The sequence below is a fragment of the Zeugodacus cucurbitae genome, chromosome 4, assembly GCF_028554725.1.
Source record: "Zeugodacus cucurbitae isolate PBARC_wt_2022May chromosome 4, idZeuCucr1.2, whole genome shotgun sequence".
Taxonomy (NCBI): domain Eukaryota; kingdom Metazoa; phylum Arthropoda; class Insecta; order Diptera; family Tephritidae; genus Zeugodacus; species Zeugodacus cucurbitae.
The window spans coordinates 64,546,433-64,567,514 of record NC_071669.1 but is presented as its reverse complement, the minus strand read 5'-3'; the positions used below and the strand labels follow the sequence as shown (position 1 = coordinate 64,567,514).

General features: G+C 35.7%; 1 protein-coding gene across 5 annotated transcripts in view; it reads right to left on the bottom strand.

Moving 5' to 3' along the window:
* Window positions 1–21,082, bottom strand: part of LOC105211141 (uncharacterized) — a 188,038-nt gene that overhangs the window by 77,481 nt on the left and 89,475 nt on the right. For 4 of the 5 annotated variants that reach the window (XM_029039524.2, XM_011182464.3, XM_029039522.2 and 1 more), the window contains 2 exons: window positions 11,119–11,239; window positions 9,093–10,010 (listed from right to left, as the gene is read on the bottom strand). In XM_029039524.2, the coding sequence (XP_028895357.2) occupies window positions 9,093–10,010; window positions 11,119–11,239 (1,039 nt within the window). Of the gene's footprint in view, window positions 1–9,092; window positions 10,011–11,118; window positions 11,240–13,261; window positions 13,274–21,082 lie in introns of those variants that run through there. The other variant, XM_054230098.1, reaches the window with a different exon arrangement.

The following is a 21,082-nucleotide window of genomic DNA, read 5'->3' as shown; positions in this document are numbered from 1 at the left end:
TGTATACAATTTTTATTTAATGCTTTGGATTGTTGTTACAAAATTATATTTATGCTCTTGGACAATATAATTCAGTTTCAACGTAAGCCACAAAAATTTTGATTAAAAGTTGTATTATTTAGTGTAAAATCACGGAAAGTAAGGTTATGGGAGAGGTTAATATGTTTGTAAACATTTTTAATGCTCATAGTAAAGTGTAGTATTTTTTTTAATTGTAAAACAATTTTGGAATACAATTCTTTTTGAGTCAGAAAATATGTGTTCGATGACTCTTAGACTTTTAGCTAAATCCATTTTAGTAGTACTTAAGAACCTAGTGGGGATCTTGAGTATCTTTGCCCAAGTGAATTTAGATGACAGGGTCTTAGTAGCAAGATTGCTTAACAGTCAAATCAAATCTAGTCAACAGACGGTGGAAATGGTATAGGAACTAATGGTTTTCTTCGGATATCACGCCAGAGTTTTCCAGTTCTAGAATACAGCTTGTATTGAATTATCTTAGGTTTGAAACTCGACTAGAGCAAGGATTCGAATTAATGAATCTTTATGACTGGCTATCCGAAAACTAGTGTTTGGCTAAAGAAGAACTCGGACAGTTTTGAGCGCTGTACTTCATGATACCAAAAAATTTTGGAATTTGTTACAAAATTTTTGAGCCGGTTAATGTCAATTTTAGCCAATTCGATGGGTTCGCCGAAGGTGAGACTACTAAGATCTTTCAACATCATCATCTACTATAAGTTATCATGGGTACTTAGCATTTGGTCGATTTAGTTTATGGACAGACATTTTCGTAAGTTATTTTTTTGGGAAACTGCATTGGTTATTATATTCTAAACACACCTATGCTATTGGAAACCCAGTACGATAATAATATTCATGTTTGTTGGTAATTTGTTTGAGACTGCTTTGATCTAGAAACAAAATAAAGCTTAGACAATATAATATGATATCAACTTGTCTATAGCATATTTAGTTTGGGAAATCGTGACAGGAATCTGGAGACTAAAGTGGGGAGCTGAAACTGGTTTAATAATTGTACGAAAGTTTCTAGAAATTGGAGCAATTTCTCAGACTTAGTAGGTTGTCCGGATCTTGGGATAGTCCCACTGGTTGTGGTGATTATAGCTTTCGCTCGCTTTTTGGGTTGTCCAATAGCTGATATGGGCTGATATGAGGCATATGTGAGCCATTTAAACTTCACGTCTCGGTGTGGGATTCGAGCCGTCATTTTGTGTGCGACAAATGCAGGAACGACAAAACTTTTCAGCCGATTGCAGAGTCATTTGTTTGTCTGAGGTTTGTTTGAGGTTTTATACCGTTCATCTCTCAGCTTTCAGGGAGCCTATCTGATGATCTTTAGAGGGCTTGTAAACTCCTTTTAAGGGCTTTTGAATGGATTTAAATAAACTCATTTGGGCATTTGAGAAAATAAAATTATATATGTAGAATTTGAGTTTAATACGGATTTATAGTATAATAAATACAAAAAATACCCCGTGTCTTCGTCTAGACAAAATCCGTGTAATATTGACACCGCCTAGAATGCCAAAAGCCTTTCAAATACGCCGACAGCCGATTAAACTAATCATAAGACAAGCGGTGCAAATTAAAAATGTTGCACCTGCCTAAATAGATCGTGAGCGACAATGCAAGCATGCAACGCAGTCATTTAATAAAGTAAACATGGCAAAATTTAAATAGACAAATAAGTGGACTGAGTACATAAATATGCAATTAAGGAATGAATGGTTGTATATGAGTATGTATATTAGATTAGTAGTTGATTGTATCGAACGCCGCTGCAACGCCTCGCCACTTGTCGCTGGACTAATGAAAAATTTTGGATCAAATTTAAGTGGGGGTTGGAGGTGTACGAATAGAAGCATGTAGACACACTCATATATACATATACATAGCATATGTGTGCGCTGCAAGTGTGCGACGGTAGTTGCAACAAGTGCAACAAATGCATTCAAATTACAAAATATTCAAAAAAAGAGCAAAAAATAAAAATAAATCCATGTTTATATGAGCTTACAAGCAAGCGCAACGAATTAATTTGTTCGCTTTGGGCATTTAATTGAATATTGGAAAATTAAAGTTGTTAAAAGCTTTTGGCGTTTGTGCTGAAAATGTGGCATGAAATATATAACAACAAACACTTAAGCATATTTACATATATAAACAGTCGTACGATATCGAATGGGCGCTCATAACAACAACACAACAACACTGATAATAACAATAATAATCATAGTGTTTGTGCAAATGATAATAGTAATATTGATAATTGTGTATTGCGTATTGTTGTTGCTGCCAAAATAAATATGCTAAATAAAAGCGCCACCCTCCACTAGGTGCCGCCGGTGGTTTGGGACATGAATGAAGTGCTGGTGTTATGCTGTTATTGTAAATAAAATATAAATAACTGCATTATTGTTGTTGTAATGCAACAACAATTTGTTATCGGCGTAAAATTTGTTAAACAACGCAAACTAACCAAGGCAACGCAATCGTTGGCACTTAATCATTACGGGCATAGTTGTACGATTATGGGGTTGCCAGATTGCCAGATTTATTTTTTATTTTTATTTAAATATTTATAGTTATTATATAAAAAATAGTTTGTTGTAAAGGGGGAAATTCGGAAGTATACATAACGTAGTCTACATTTAGGCGGAATGAATATGAAAAGTTTTAAATTCTTAGAGAGTATGCAATCGATCAGCTTTTGAGTATTTTTTGAATATATTTAGACTAAAAACTTATATTTTATTTAATTAACTATTATTACAAGCTTTGGTTAATCCGATGTAGTCTTTGGGAATTTTAACACTGGTATTAGGCTTGTCTGATTTTTGAGATTAAACCTCTAGACGCGTACGATATTCGTATCTTCGATAATATGTTCCGATACTATAATATGACATACGAGCCTTTAAACAATGTGTTAACCATTTGATAAATATACGGTTTCAATTATTGAATATGTAGAAGAAAAGACACAGAATAACTTCGATACCTAAAAGTATGCCTCACGACCTTGCACTTGGTGTTTGAAATAACTTAGTAAAATGTTCAGAATTGATTTAGTAAGTATAGAGTCATTAGAGATCTCAACCGTTTTCAATATATCACGGAGAAGTCACTTGATACTCTATAAAAGAGATGTGAAGAGTAAAAGAGCTGAATAAAATCGACTGAATTTGAAAACTTGAAGGGTTTACAAGTCTTTTCAGATATGTTTTACAATGTGGACCTAATATTAGTTTTAAACAGTGGGTAGTGGGAGAAAACCACCATAACCTTTCTTATAACTGTTATTTTAATTATCCAAAAAAGAGCTATCGCTAAAAGTTCCACGATTGAAAAACTGGGCTTTAAGTTGAAACAAATTAAAGAAAAGTTTTCTATCGAAGTCAATGATCGTGCCCTTAACCTTTGTTAGATCCCTGGTGTAACATCGAGACAAAATTAATTTGAGGATTTAAGCTTTCTTCTACATTAGATCCTTAAAAATTTCGAGGGAAGTACGAGTATAATCTTTTAAAATAAATATAACTAGAGGTGGCAACTCTGTTACAGCAAAGTGCCACCGCATTGCGGCGCAACACCAGTCATCGATACCTTTTCGAGAAAATATTGCCAATTGCAGTTGTTTCTCCCCAAAAGGTGGTTGTATTGCACACCGTTATTTTAGCATTCGCTGCATTCAACAGCAGTCGCGAATGTTGTTGTAGTTTTATTTTTGGTTTGTTGTTGTTTATCACTGCATTGTGGCGCTGCACAGATTTATTGACTGTTAATAAAATTAATGCGCTGATTTGATGCTCTGCAGCGGTTTTATGCGCTTTTCGTGCCACACAAATGCAAACGCAGCAGCGTTTCGGGCGATATTTGGGCGAACCGTACGATGAACGGTGCGCGCCGAGCACAACATTACTCCCGCTAGAGATAGGCGCGCTGCGCTAAGTGGCAAAGGGAGGCATGTTTGGCGTTATTAAGCTGATGATGGTGGCGGCGCTGATGTTGGTGCAGCCATTGGTTAGTGGTGTTGGCGTTGTTGTTAGTATCGCGATGCGCGTCGCTTCATAGGCACAAAATGACTAGGCAATGTGTTGGGGAGATTTGTTTGCGTTGCTGCAGCGTTGGAAAATAAGAAACCAACAGCAACAACAATAAAGAAGAATAACAAAAACAAAAAGAAGAAAGACAAACAACAATAAAAAGTAGAAAGAAGAAACAAAAACAAAAATGCGCAAGCAAAACCTGGGCGTTGAAAAAGCGAGCAAAATAAAGCGTCCGCTTGCTTAAAAGTGAATATTATATTATGAGCGAAAACAACAACAACGACAACAATACAAATTATGATAACAATAATTGTAAGCGCCGGGTCATTTGAGCGCCAACAAACAAAAACAAAAGCAAAGTGTGGCGCATGCAGACGATCGCTTGGTTGGATGGTGGGGTTGAGGTGCGGGGTGCGGTGTGGAGATGCGGTGCGGAAATTGTGTGAGAGTTTTATTTGCTTGCTTGCTTATTTATTTATTTATTTTAATTTTCCACAGTCAAAATATTGTTTTTGTTCTTTTTTAATATTTATTCATTATTTTCTTAAGTGCTTTCTTCCACATTTCGATTATCGGAAGTTTAAATGGCAAAATGTTTTCCCTTTCACTTATTAATCACTGTAAATTGCTGGTGCGTACGTTTTGAGTTATTTGCTTTTGTCCGTTTTTTTTATATTTTGTTTTTATCATTTTTATTAATTTTTTGGTGATTTGATGGGTAGGAAGTTGAGTAGGTATGCTGATTGAGCATATTTTGGTATTATTTAGAGGTTATGTTTCATTAAGACATTTTTAGTAGCTAAAGATCGATTTAAAATTTAGTACTTTTATTAAGGAACTTGCCTCAGTGATTTGTTTTATATTCTTGAAACAACGAGCGATTACTAGACATTATACAGAATCCCTGGCATTATTTACTACAACAATTATATTCGGCTGAGATGAGAACTTGGTTTTCCATAATTTCATTTAGACCTCGTTTTGAGTTTACTGTGGTAGACTGGCGCGTGAACCCATAACATCAAATTATGAAAACCAATATTTTAAATAATTTTTGGCTCCAAACTGAAAAGAGATAAAATATAGGCACAGGAACTCCATATGAAAAAGGAAGAAAAGAAAAAATGGGTATTTAAATAAAGTATTGAAAGATTAAACTTTTCTTGGAAATTATTTTGGTCTTCTTTGCAGAGAATGATCGCTAAAAGGACCGAATTTGTTCATCGTTGGTGTATTAAAAAATTAGGGAAATATTCGTGTTTAGGTTGACAAATATGTCCCTTTCTCCTTTTTTCTTTTGAATTTCGCGGCTATTTATAAAGCGCTGCAGAGCTCGTTTCTGACAATACTATGCAAGGGTAAGGTACTCTATCACTTCGAACTGCGGAGGAAGACCTGTGACGGCGAATACCGATCAAATCATGGAAAACATCGAGTTAGACCGACATGTGGCATCTCGTAACATCGCCCAGGAGATGGGAGTTAGTCACCAAACCATGTTAAACCATCTGCAGAAGACTGAGCTATGAGCCCCTCGCTTATGACCAGGCGCTTAATTCCACCATCTACTGCGAACAACTGGACCGCGATCGGCTACGTCAGAAGCCACGGGATCTCGGATGGGAGGTTTTATCGCATCCACCATATAGCCCGGACATAGCACCACTTGTTCCTGTCCATGGTGAACGCCCTTGGTAGTGTTGAACTCAAAAGAGGATTGTGAAAAGTGGTTGTCCGAGTTCTTCGCAAATAAGGAGGGGGCTTCTACGAAGGGGGTATTATGAAGTTACCGTCTAGATGGAAACAGATTATCGAACGAAACGGCGCATATTTGAACTAAATCCGATCACTGTTACACATTTAATAAAGCATTGAATAAAGAGCAAAAATGCGGAAGGGACCTAAAGGCCACTCTACTTAAGATATAAAAATGGATCTATAGGTCACTCATATTTTTCCTATACACAAGCAAAGCATACAAAATCATTCAATGTTCAACAATGTCTTCATTTCCGCTTTTGTACTACAATTTTAGGCTTGTTAGCGCCAACAATTCTTTTTTTTACGCTTAGCCTGCGCACATGTTGCAGCGAGTGATTTTATTGTTGCTACATTCGTTAGACATGGCACGCCAGCATATTTTTTGCCTGACATTGTTGCTTGTCATTGCTGCAACAATTTATTCATTTGTCGTCATTTAATTTCGCTAATATTTGTGGCGAATGTCTGTGGTAGACAACAACAAGGCGCGGAAACAAAGCGGTTTTGTAGATTTCATTATTTAAAAACCTGCATAAAGACAGTTTTAAATCTGCAACAGCAATGCAGATTATGCAATTTGAATGTATTACGTAGTTGCACAGGCGCAGGCGGGAACACCACCTTTCGAGGTGCACGCTGGCGTATGAGTGACTTTTGTTGGGGAATGTTTAATAAATTATGACGCGCAAAGTCATAAATTTGATAGGAAAACATTGAAATAAAATAAGAGAAGTGCGAAATGGATGAAATAGAGAGTATAAGGAAATTATGAGTAGAAAATAAAATTTTCGAAAATAAAATATTTGAAAATATATTTTTAAACAATAAAAAGTTAAAAATTATGTTTTTACGAAAATAAATAATTATGTTTACAGTATTTAAATCCAAAACATTTTTGCTAGCTTACTTCACTCTCCACTCCACTATTAACTAAACCTTTCATTTGCATATCTGCACATCTCTTACTCACACCTCTCCCAGCTACAACTAAATTCGCTATTGAACCGCTTTTGTTTTCTACTTGTTGTTGCCTGCGTACCAGTCTCGTTGCTGTCGGCAATAGACGCCCTTCCTTTTCATTTGTTGCAATGTTGAAAGGCGTTGCACTCGTTGCCTTTGTTTGCTCGCTCAACAGGTGAGCTGGTGCGCATGCGCACACACACGGAGCAGCTTTTGCCGCTTTCCTTTTGCCTATTGTGTGTGACAAGCGCAAGGTGAAGTATTTATTTGTTGGTCATAAAACAAAACTTGATTGATTGATTGCTTTGGCAAGTTTTCAATCAATTGTTTTGCATACGAATACGTACTACTTGCCGCTGTTTGGCTGGTTGTAAATGAAAGGAAAAGTTTGCAATTTTGTTGGTGTGTCATTGTTTTGGCGTTAGCAAAGAGCTCAGCAGTAATAACGGTAAATAAAGCGGAAAAGTAAGTTAGTGTAGTGTTTATGCTTTTAAACTTTATACTAAATATGATTTAATATATTTTTTCGTTTTTAGAGTTGCCACTTTGCATAAATTTTTACTATTTTTAAATGCATATTTTTGGTGAAAGTGAAATTTAAGGTACATATTAAGTGAAACTAAGCTTTAGACATTAAAATAAAAATTTAGGCACACATTTTGTTATTTTCATAATTTTTTTATAACTCTTTTTTTAATAAAAAATATTATTTTTATTATCAAAATTCGTGTTAAAGTTTAGAAAAAATATGAGTAATCTATCAATAACAATTTTGAAATTTTTTTTCTTTTATATTTCTTACTACTTACATCTCCGCCCCTAAATGTAGGCAACATTTATTAAATTGTCTTCCGGTATACATAATTTATTAAATGCAACCTTGATATAATATTGATAACGATGGTATCATTGAGTTGTAAACTTAGATAAGATATCAGAAAAACTGTATATTCCTCAATTTGGTTCTACATGTTTAAGGGGCTATACCCGTGTGACACTTTAAAAATATCAACTTTTTTTTCCTTTTGTGCCTATTCGATAGTTTAGTATATTTATATACAAAAATAACCTTTCAAAGCGGTAAGGTCATGTCTGGAACAGTTTTTGAAAGGTAGCGTTCTAAAGAGCGACCGCTCGTAGGTATATTTCTCGTAACGACATTTTTCAAAATTGCCGACATCATAACTCAATGCGAAATGAACCGATGGACTTTAAATTGAAACTGAGTATTCTTGAATCTGTTTACTATATAACGATAGTTTTTTTTGGCATTAAAAAAAGACAATTTTTTTTATCTAAAAAACTACATTTTTTCAGAACTACGGCATTTTGTTAATTTTTTATATTTTTCAAAAATTGTAGGTCATTGTATAGGAATTACCTTCAACTTTAATAACCTTTTTGATATTATTTGTTTCAGCTGCTCATTCGGCTGGAATCATGTCAGCAGTTGGGGAACTTTTTTTTGTAAAAAAAATTTAAAATATAGATGAAAATATACCATATAAAGTCCAAAAAACTTCGAAATATTCGATCGAGTACTTTCTTAAAAAAATTCACGAAAATCGCCTAATTTTTCATGGGTTACTCTAGTATAGCCCCCTAACTAAATATCTTAATAACCCCTTCTTAGTGAAATCGGGCATCCTGATCTTGAAAAAGTAATATTTAAAATATATTCGTATTGTATGTATGTATGTATGTGATTGGCGTTCAACCGTTTAGCTCTCTCTCTCTCTCTTTCCTTCGCAGTTCGTATTAGGGGCACATTAATCTCATAAATATTTCATTCTAAATTTTCTACACCTTAAAATTATATTACAGTCTATTCGCGCCAAAATGTAGGCAACAATTTTTGAAGCTTTTTATTTATGCAGAAAATAAATATATAAATATTTATAATTTTTTTTTGTAATATATGGTACGTTGGACTTATCTTTAACATCAAAAAAATAATTTTTGGAAATATGAAAATATTTTTTTTATTACAACTATTCCGAAAATATTTCATCCTTCAAAATTAATTTCCCGCTTCCTTAAAAAATATTTATTATAAGTATTTAGTTTTCGTGATTTTGTTATTAGAAAAAGGATTTTGAATGAAAAGCAAAAATACTTCCATTAAAAATCTCTATTTTCATATAATTTTCCCATATCTCGAAAAAGTTCGTGTCTTAAGTCTTTTGTTTTCAACTAGCATACTCGTACAAATACCACACAAATACACAAAAATCGACCTCACAAATCACTCAAACATTTCCGAATTCACTTTCACACATCACAGACAGTTACACTCACCCTCGCCGTGTGCGCTGCGCTTCTCGTCCGCATTCTCCTCATCGCTGTCGATGTGCGGAAATGAATTGCCCAAACAGAAGAGTGGCAATGCCGGTGAGGTGCTCGCCGAATTCGTTGAGCCTGCGACCATTTTCGACGGATCCAATGTGTTGGCATTGCCACTCGTCGAATTGATATTATTGTGATTGTTGCTGTTATTGTGGTTGTTGTTGTATGTGTTGTGATGACTGCCGTTGCAGCGCATTAGCTCATCGCTCGAGGTGCTACCGCTGCTGCCGCAACTCTGGCCCGATGATGTGGAATTCATGCTATCCTGCCGATTGGTCAGGCGTCGCAGCATGAATTTGTTGTTAAGGACTTTGTTTTTGGTGATCAATTCGCTGCGTCGTAATGCACATTTTGGTGAGTTGGTGATTGTATTGTTGTTGCTGCAGCGCAATAAGCTGCTTGCAATGTTTTTATTATTATGGTTGTTGTTGTTGCTACCGCTACCGCTTATGCCATTATTGTTGGCCTCATCGGTTGCTAGCGGCATTCGTGTTGTTGTTGCCGTCGTCGAGGCGGGCATTTGCAGCTCATTCAACGAGACCCGCTCGATGCTGTGCTCAACGCCCACCAGCAAATGTTGCAACAATTGCGGCAATTCGTCACTCGTCAACATTTCGAGTGTTAATGCGCTTAAATGTGTTGGTGCGGTGGTGGTTGTTGCTGTTCCTGCTGCTGCTGCTGTTGCAGTAGTAGTTTGTGTTGCGTTGAAATCGATGCAATGACTTTGAATTGCTGTTGCTGCTGCGTCGTTGACAGCCAATGTGGCCGTTGCACTTGCGTGCGTCTGTTGTGTTTGTTGTTGTTGTATTTGTAAGCCGTTTGAGGCGTTCCGCCAGACAACATACAATTGTGGCGTTTCCGTTTTATCAACTAAAAGGAAATGAAATGAAATGAAAAGTGATTGTAGAATTGGTTTTTTTCCTTTGGTTCAATAGTATTGATCAGTGAATAATTGTTGGAATTTGTGTACTAAGAGGCTCAGAAATATGAAATTAAACCGATATGGTACTGTAAATGGTATCTTATATGATAATATTTCTTCTAAATAATAATTTGCTAGCCGACGGGAGTAGAATTCGGTATCTTTTCCTTTGGTTATAACTGCTTTAGACAAGCTGCAATACCATATGATCCTAAAAGACAAGACAAAGAGGTCACAAAAGGTTCAACTATCTGAAAGTTCGAATTTCGAATTAGACGACCAAACATTTGTCGTATTGGTATCGCAGATCGTAGATGGAAGGTAAGGGTGTTCTTTTTTATGGGCAAGAATTTTGGTTTGTTATAAAGATAAGGACTTGCCATTATGTTTTAAAAATGATTTCGGGTAAATTACCGCCGCTGCTGGCTTGAATAAATTCTAACCGAGAGTTCCAATTGTTGACCACTTTTTGCAACAATTGGGGTCTTGTGCCTGCTATAATGTTGTTCAGCAATAAGTCTATTTATTATTTAATAGCAAATCAAACTTAGTATAAATCCAGTAATGCAGTTGTCGAGAAGGTCAACTACGAAAAAAAAACATTGTCTTATTGAAAACCACTCGTCTCAAAAACACCCTTTATTATAGGCTTAAACTAAGCACTCACACCTAATTTCTTTTTGCATTAATGTTTAAATTCAATGTTTAAAGCAAATTAAAACCGCTCTTATAACAAATAGTCCTGATTCTAACAACAAAAAAATAATAATCTAATACGAACCGAAGTTTCACCTACACACGTATACTTCCCATCACTATGTATCTCCGATGAATTCATTGAAATTATCTAAAATTAATTTTGTGGCCAATCCATTATGAAGAATTCATTTATGTCTTTCCGAAAAGAGTCAGCTTGAATTAGCTGACATTACAAATGCAGAAAATAGTTTGCTTGGTTAGGCAGATTCATGGGATAGACCTACATCAACTGTTTGTTTTAGGAAGTCTACCAAAATCTCAATTTTCAACATTGTTGTTCACAAAATACGAACTTACCACTTTTCACGCACAAATATAAATCGCCTGGACGCACTAAGGCATCATCAAGAGCCCCCAAATGTAGAATAACTTCGCCTGTTGCGGTGGTAAGTGGCCATCCTTTACGCCACAAGACATTCTGAAAAAAAAAGATAAAAAACTTTATTCAAACTGTCAAATATTTTGAAATAGATAAAACAATAATAGTTAATTAGACAGTTCTGATCTGTGTGTTAAGTCTATAGGAAACTTTAGCCTAATCCGATTTGCATATTTTGGGTTTTTTACACTGTTGAACTTTGGCGGGTCATTCAATAATAAATATCAGGAGTTTTAATAAATGTGTGAACAATGTTTAAAAACGGGTTACCATCTATCAAAAATCCTTTTTTTAACGAATTTGATGAATCCATAAAATAATAATATCAGGCTGCTTCTGTAATTCACTTCTGAGTGAAATTCTAGCAAATTCACATTCAATCCGATATTTGGTGTACTGAATTTCGATTTCGCCAGTCTTACCTTATGTATTCTAGTACAAAACTTAATACTAATGTTGCATGTAATATAACGGAAAATAGAGCTCTCAACTATTTTGAAAATCAATGCTGTATTCAACAAATGGGCTGGTATTTAATAACTATTTCTACTAACTATTTTTTTAATTAAATTCTACACTTTACTGTGCAAAAGTTTAAGACCAAAGCTACTTAAATAGGGTTCAATGTACCAAAACTTTTAATTAATTTTTTTTTTTTTGATTCTGTTAGCTACTCAATTCCCTAATTTTTTTTTATGAAATTAATAGCAAAAACATTACTTGCTCTTAGCAATGATTTTGCGGCGTTGAGTGTTGCACGTCAGCGGTAATTCGAAATCGGTGGCAACACATGTAACCAAGCGAACACGACATATATGATGTGCAAATTAAACGCGCCTAAAGCGCTGAAGCAGTGAAAAATTCGCAACAATGTATGAGCAATGAGGCAGAAAATTTAAATATGAAGTGGAGGAAAAAATAAATTTAATAAAAATAAAAATAAAAAATTAAAAAAATCAGCGCTGTTTTGTTGTGTGTAGCAAGTGGCGCTGCGGTTGAACACTTTTAAATTTCTTATATTGCCTAACTCACTGCGTGTTCGCGGAATGGATGGCCTCACATTTGCCGCAACTGCCAAAATACAAATTTGTTAAATTTTTGATTTTACATTCCCTTGGGGGTGAAATTTTGCGCCGATGATTTTTTGGCATTTTTTTTTTGTTTTTTGGGCTAATATTTTTCATAATTTTTTTAAGTTACTTTTTCACAAATTTTGCTTAGTTTTTTAACTCACATTTGCCACCACTACTATTTTTCTTTTGCTTTTGCAATAATAACTGAAATTAGCAAAATTGCCAAAGTTTGACTTGCATGATTTATCTGTAATTTTGCATCGCAAAGCTGATGACTGAACACAGACACACACACATACATACATAGATATAAAGCAAAAGTTCAGCCAGACGTGCAAGCGCGCCAAGACTCGCCCGTCTGCGCCAAGTCAAGTGTTGATAGTGTCGGACGCCGCACTTTTGGTGAACGCGTGTGTTGCAAGTATAGTATACAGTACAAATTTGCAGAGCTAATAGTTGTAGACATCTCCATGCATTAATAATAGTTTCATATTCCCCAAAAATTGTTGTTGTTGTTGTTGCTATTATTTTGATTGGTGTTGTAGTTGTTGCACTGGTTTTAATGCACCGCTTTGAATGCCAAACGTTTTGGGGAAAACCCAAAAAATTACAAAAATAAACTAAAATTACAACAACAAAAATATTACAACAAAAACGGAAAAAACCGCGCCAACGGTAAATCACAAAAAACCAATCGATTTTTTTACACTTGCGGGTGTTGTTACCGTAATTTCAACTGTCGACGAAAGTTAGTTTGTTGCTGCATGGCATTTTATCTTTTCACCAGCAACACCACCATAACAACAACAACAACAACAGTAGTGGCATATGCATTTATTTTGGCAGCACATTACCCGCATATTGCGCCCCTTACAACCGCTGCCACTCTCCCCCTCTACCACTCCCTCTCGCTCTCGCACACACACATATCAATCGGCCGTTGCAACTCTGCTTGGCCACTAATCTAAATGCCGCTTTTCTCACCAACCTTGCAATTGTCTGCTGGCTGCCGGTGTTTTTACAGTCATTTCTGTAAAGCGTTTCATTACTCTCACTCCGTTACCGTTATTTTGCTGCAGTTTTTCTTTCATCGACCGTTGTTTGTCATCGTTTTTCGTTTTTTTTTCGGTTTCTTTCGGCGCCCTCATCGCACTCGTAATATGTAATCTATTCAAATTTTTTGGCATGTGATGTAAAAATCGACTCAACTACATAATATTTGAAGTTTACAATAACAACAGCACACACACGCAAATGATTTGTAGTTGCAATTGTTGTTATTCAATCCGTTTTGGCGCATTGAAAACTTTATAATTTTTGCTTATTCGATTATGTCGGCGATATTTCCGTAATACTATTTTGTTGTTGTTTTTCCAATTTTTTTGTTGTTGATTTTTTCTATTTTTTTTTGTGTTATTTGGGTGCAAGCGGAAAGCGTTTGCATGCATTCTTGCCATTGGCGGTCAGGTTAAATATCAGCAATATCTGACGAAATTTGACAGGCATAACATATGAGCATGTGCTCTCGGTCATGCATACATATGTATGAACATTTATACATGAAATATTTGTATGTGTGTAAACTTTAAAAATGGCGCGAGTTTTACATTGATTTAAAGCGAACTGGCCTCTCAAAGTATTATATAATTTTATTGTATAATAAAGGTGGATTTTTAGTAAAAATTAATATAGTTTTTAACGGTTAAAGTTAAGAGTGACCAATAATATATAATATGTTTTTATATTTTGGAATTTAAATTAAAAATGTAAAATGTTAAAAATATCATTAACAATATATTTTCAAATAAGTGGCTACTACTTCTACATATATCTAAAATATAAATACAATATTAAGCCGGTTTAGTTTGATACACATATTGAAATATATACATTTATTTGTAAAAACAGCTGGCAACTCTTTTACAATCCACTTTCCTTAAAGCTTCCAAATAAGTGGCAACACTTTATAAAACACTTTCTTCTACATTAAATAAATTTGATTTATACAGGTAGGTTCTGCAATCCGAGTGAATGTGGAAATTAAAACAAAAAGTGGAATTTGAAAATTCAGTACACCAAATATCGGATTGCAAGAGAATTTCACTCGGAAGTGAATTACAGAACCTTCTTATTATAGGCATGTTAAGAATGAAATTGAAAAAAAATAAAAAAATTTTGAGCCCATCACATGGGATGACCCACTTAAGAATAACATCTTTATAAAATATATAAATTTGGGTCTATACTAGTTCGAATTTGTTCATTTGGTCAAGGGTTGCCAATTTCCTTTAAAATAGTAGGTCTACAACTTTGCTTCCGCCGTTTTTTTTGTTAATTTAAGTTGTTTTTTGTATAAAAACGGTTACAAATGTCGATGAGCCTCAGCCGCACTTTTCTTGGAATTAAAAAAGAAAAGCAAAATTTCCTGCAAATGTCGAGAATTCGGCTCAAAAAGTGAGATTTTAAGTTGAGAATAAGTTTGGAATGCAAACAGATCTCTACAAATATTTTGTTGGGTTAATTTTGACACAAATTTCCAAGATCGATATAAAACGATTAAATCGATTTAATCAACCAGTGGAAAACGGCAGTGGAAGCAAAGTTGTAGACCATAGTTTGGAGAATCCAATAACAACAAAAAATGTATGTCTCCTTAAAATATCGTCAAAGTCTATAAGAAAAACATTAGCTGAGCCAGATTAAATTCTGATATCTTTATACTTGTAAATACGAAGTCAACCAATAGGGAATCGGTATCATGGTTTTCATTCATTACCAAAATGACTCAGAATACGAAACTAAAAATTCTAACAATAATATTTTACCTCTTAGAATCATAGCTCCTTTTGGATGCTATAAAAAAAAAAAGATAAACATCAAAGTCAAACACAAAAAGGGAAAGGAATCTATATTCACCAAGCGCGCAAATTCGCTCATATACATTTGCATACATACAAACAACCACATGTAAATGTGTATTTGTGACTAGCATAATGAAAATGAAAAGGCCAAAATGGACAAAATTCACATGCAGCGCGGCAAGTAAAACACACAAATTAATAAAAATCAAGCGATCGCCAAAATAAAAACTCAACACCAAACGCCACCGCAACAGCGAGCACACTCACTCACTCGCATGACCGTAGGTTGTATCTAATCATGTGTGTGTCCGCGTCCGTTCGTTCGCCTGGCGCAGCACAGCGGTGGCGCGTCCGATTGCGCTAGTGCGCGACCACCCAACTGGCGCATAAATCAATTCCAGCTAGTCAACCGTAGCTAGCTACACATGCACTATAAAATATAGCAGCAACAACAACTACAAAAATGCTAATAAAATGAAGTGAACAAGCATATGATCGAAAAACGATCAAAAATCTGTCTCAACACACGAGGCGGCGCGCGCTGTGAACGGACAGATGTTGGTGTGCCGCGCGCCTAAAAGCACACATACATATAACTATGTTCATATGTAGGTGTATATGCAAACGCATTGAATTTATTCAAATTGAAAATGATCAATTTTGTCATCTGATCATTTGATCGGCGCCGATCGGCAAACAAAGACATGTGTGCGCACATCAGCCTAACCCTTATTGAAAGCATCGATCCACACTCATATTTATATATATATATATTCATGATCAGTAACTATTTTTGTGCGGCGCTCACATGCGTTCGATGGATCGTTCGATCGCGCCGTTGATCGCCAACGACGATTCGCATGAATGCACCCCGAAACGGCAGCGCATCACCCGCTGCGCTTTACAAATTTTGCATAGCGCTAGCGACTATTGAGTGAGTCTATCGCGTGTGTGTTCTCATAGTCGCTATAGAAAAATTTGCAATTGTTTTGATTTGCATTCTCAAATTTGTTTAGCGCTAATTTCGCAATGCGATCGTTAAATGTGTGTTTATTGTCGCGGTTGTTGTTGTTGTTGTTTTTTGTCATTGACCCAAAATGCGAATCCAATGACATGGCATGCGAGACGTGCCCGTTTATTGTTTGGGAAATATTTGTTTGTGGCAATATTCTTTCATTGATCACAGATCGCGGCCTGTGATCGATCGCGCCACAAATCGTTCAAAGTCGGCTCCCATTGACATTCGGCTGCTATTATTTTCATGTTTTCGGTTCTTTGTTTCACCATTGGCGACAAATTTCCGCTTTACGTTTGACTGCTTTCGTTGCGTGGCGAAAAAAAATTGTTTTGGAATTTTTGGCCAATGGCGTCAACAATTAATCGTTGGCAATCGATTGTCTGTTGCTATGTATTCATTGTATTTTGCCACACCGGAAGTACATTGGGGAGTGTGTAAAAATAATTATGCAATTTTGTGTGATTCATGCGCTATTTTTTTTCTGCATAGCGGAAAAAACTATAAAACAGTAAACAATTTTAAGACAAAAGAAAATTGCAATTTTTTTATGTTCAAGGAAAACAGTTTGGTGTCTGAATAAAGTCGAAAATTAATTGTTTTTAAGTTGAGTTTATGGAAAATAAATCGTTAAGTGGCTTTATGAGATGTTTTACTCTATGTTAAAAATTTTTTAGAGAAGGTGGCAACGCAACCTTTACTCTAAATATATTGAATTTTATTTAAAGAATACCAAATTTTTGTGATTCACTTTTTTTTTATATTGAAGAGAATTTAAATTTTCGGATATGTGGAAAGCTTTTCCAAAATCGGTTAGTAAGTGTCACATAAAATTATGATTTTCTGAACTATGTCAATGTCGTCGTATAAATCGTACAGCTCATCGTTCTATCGTCTGCGGTATTCGCCGTTGCCAATGTTTAAGAGACCATAAATCTTCCTCAAAACCTTTCTCTCGAAAACCCCAAGAGTCATCTCATCGGATGTTGTCATCGTCCACGCTTCTGCACCATAAAGTAGGACGAGAATGATGAGATGATGAGTGAGATGAGAATGACTTGTAGAGTTTGGTTTTTGTTCGTCGAGAGAGGAATTCACTTTTCAATTGGCTACTTAGTCCATAGTAGCACCTGTTGGCAAGAGTGATTCTGCGTTGGGTTTCCAGGCTGACATTGTTATTGCTGTTAATGCTGGTTCCCAGGTAGACGTGACATTGGAGTCAAGAAGCGAATGCGCTGACTGCTTGTTTGATGACAGGAGATATTTCGTCTTGTCCTCGTTCACCACCAGACCCATACGATTCGATTCCTTATCCAGTTTGGAAAAAGGAGAACTAACTTATAAAAGTTTGTACATTCTCTGTTTAGCTCTGCAGCTCGAATTATTTTTTCCAGCATCAGGTTAGGTTGGGGTCATGTCACTTGTAAGTGACGAAAGTTCCTGAGTGTCATTCACTTAGGAGTGGACAGGAACGATTATTTTGCATGTGGCTGAAGCAGCTCACGACTTCCGGTCTTAGACCAAGTATCCTTTGGTTAGCCAACAGACATACGTTTGAAGGCAAGCTAAAGTGAGAAGGCGAAACCCGCTTATGCGGTTGTGCGTAGGATTTGGGACTCACCACATAAAAAACCCACCCAAAGGAAAGGAAGCAACAGCCTCGGATGAGAGACCCCAAATAAATAATGGATCACAAAAAATTACGCGATGCCGAATTGAGTAGGTCGAGATCCCGAAACTTCGGGATTTATAAATTTGATGTGAATTATGGAAAAATAATATTAAATGTATACCAATTAGAAATAAACTCTTATCTGAGCTTTTCTAATCTGAGAAGCAAAAGAAAGCTAAATAGTGAATTTAAGAATAAAAAAATATTTAATAATAAAAATAGACTGAGACCATGTTACCCCCTTGCCTAATCAATACTTCAATATGAAAAACTGTACACCAACAGCAAGAAACTCATCATCATTGGTGAGGTGTTGGTGGTCCAGACAAATTGATTTGAAATGGTAAAGCGCATGCGCCACAGAAGTCAAGTGAGAGTGAAAAAGATGATTACTACAAATCAAAATACAGCAAATGAAAAATATGACAGTGGCTGATGGGAGGTTCGACCCACGCAAAATTAACCGCGCTCCCCAAACAACAAAATGACTTCATTAAGCGCATGCAAATGACACAGCGCGCTTCAGATTGCAGCGGTTTTGTGGTCTCTTCTGCCGCTTTCGCCTCACTGCAGCTGCGACACTTTGCGGCATTTCGACTTTTGGGCGATTATTATAACGGTTACCGTTTGTTGTGGGTATTTATGTGGTGCGCGATGCAACAGTTTCGAATTTCAACATTTATTGACAGCTATAAAATGCAGGTGTATATATATACATACATACACACAGGTGTTCAAATATTTTCAGTGTAACAGGCTATATGTCAGCAAGTTGTGCGCTGTAATCCAATTGCTGCGTTGAAAAGTTGTTACACACTCACTTATATACATATTTACAACAACAACACACACTCACACATATTTGATAACATAAATGACGTTAGCGCAACGCCCACTCCGCAATTAACTTTTGATTATGTAAATTATGCTCACACTCACTCTTACATACATGAGAGAGTGTTTTTGTGTGTTTGTGTCGCTGTTGCAACGTCCTCTGCGCTGCAATTTGACTTGGTCAAGCAGTGTCTTGGCCTAGACAGGTCTTTGGCACGGTCAGTGAACTATCGCTCGGGCTGTTGTGCAGTGCAAAGTGAAAAGGAAAAGGTTTCTGACACAATTTCCAACGACGCCCACATACCACATGAATTGTCAATTGTATGTATTTGGGGCACATGTGCGCCACTAGTATTGTGTGCTCTATATTGACAGCAGCAAAAAAAAAATAAGGAGAAAATTGGGCTTATAAATTGGTCAAACAAATTCATTCGTTGCCAAATTGATGCAAACACTTGAGTTGACAGTTACAATAACGGCAAACATGCGGCGAGTGGGTGTGTGGGATGCTTTTGTGGCGACCTGTTTGGGTTAGTGGTATGTTGCAATGCAATGCATTTTTTATGTTTGTAAATTTTTTATTTTCTGAGTTGTATTTAGATATATATTTTTACAGTTGAACTTGCCTTACAGCTATCTAACAGCGAAGTGGCAGTTTCAATTGTGGTTGAAGATATGTAACAGTCGATTTATGCCATATTTTGATTTTTTTTATTGTTTGTGAGAATGCATTGTATGTCCCATAGAGTTTAAAGTTCAGATTATTAGATGAAGACCACAGATAAAAAAAATCGCTTGGAACCCATATTGTTTAAAAATATCATACTCATCTTGGACATAAATATGCTCGACTGTTTATCTATATCGAACTAATATCGAGTATGTAAACAATAATTTCGAGTTTTCATAAGTTTGTGTATCTCAATGTACTCGTCTTTGGTGGTTGTCTTTGCTAACAATTATAAGTGTGCCGAAAGTAGGCAAGGTTTGCATTTTTTTTTTAATTTAACTCATTCTCGTTCAATTTCTTCTATATTGGTAACTATTCTATTCTGAAACTCACCGCATGTTTGAAAATCATATTACAAGGTATATGGTGAAGTTATGACCCGATTTTAACCCATACCCTCCAATTGTACTCGCTTGGGTACAGAAAATATCATGTATTTTTTTTAACAAGTGAGTAAAATGGGACCGAATGGGTTCTCAGTACACAAGCGAGTACAATGGGAGGGAATGGGTTAACCATCTTTGACATAGAGATACTTTATTAAAACACAAAGATTTCCGCTGAATTTATGTAAGATATGTGAGACATTTAACGCTATTTTCCGTAACAAATTAGCAACAGGCACTTAGCTCTTCATGTGCTATATAGGAGAACTTGTTAAGCTCCGATTTCGTCAATTTTTAAATGAGAAAATGTAGTATTGGTGTAAAATTGTACTTCGCTTCAATGGTTCTCGATTTATATATTCTAAACGAATTAGATAGAATATGGAAAGTAGGAGTGGCTGTAAACCGATTTCTCTAATTCCTAACGTCAAGGTTTCAAGAAAATATTGTGTACCAAATCTTGTTGAGATTGGTTGAGTAGGCTCTGAGATATGGTTTTTGACAAGCATCCATTTTGATATGGAGTTCAGTCAAACATCCGGATTTGAACTGTACTAGTTACCCTGATCAGTTTGGTATATTTAGCCCTATTTAGTTTTAGATATTACAAAGACCTGTTATGTGAAGAAATAGACCCGTTATATGAATATAGGGATGCTTTAGTCACAAGACCTTTTTTCCTCTTATAATTTTGTTATTGATTTCGTAAAAGTGTTGAAAGTTATAGCGTCTGTCAATGAAAGTGAAACTTTATTCATTGAAATCAAATGATTTAGCAGAAAAACAAGACAGAAATCAAATAAATTTCATCCCACAATGCAACTCTGCAACTTCATACTTTTGCATGAAATATGTGCAATATTTGTTGCATATTTCGCACACCGTGCAATTTCACACACTTTATACCCATTTATTAAAGTCGATTAATGTCGACATACGCATAAAGCACGCACGCATGCGCCCAACTCATATGCATTCAATAATATTGACAATAATATGTTGCATCGACAGTCGCTTGGCGCTATAAAGCAACGGATTTATGGACTTTGGTAAAAGTGCAGAGTTGAAATTTCAAAGTTACAAGCACGCAAACGAAATAAATGTCATGTAAGGCGATATCGGTATACATATATACACAGTTATACATATATATATGTATATCGAGAGGCGCGCACACTGAGACCAATAAGTCGTAGCTTACAACACGCAGCAGGTAAACATGTTGCCACATTTTATGTTACACAATTTTGACAGCAACAAACGGCAAAACATGTTGTTGCTTTTAAGAAATGAAAATGTTGTTGTTATTGT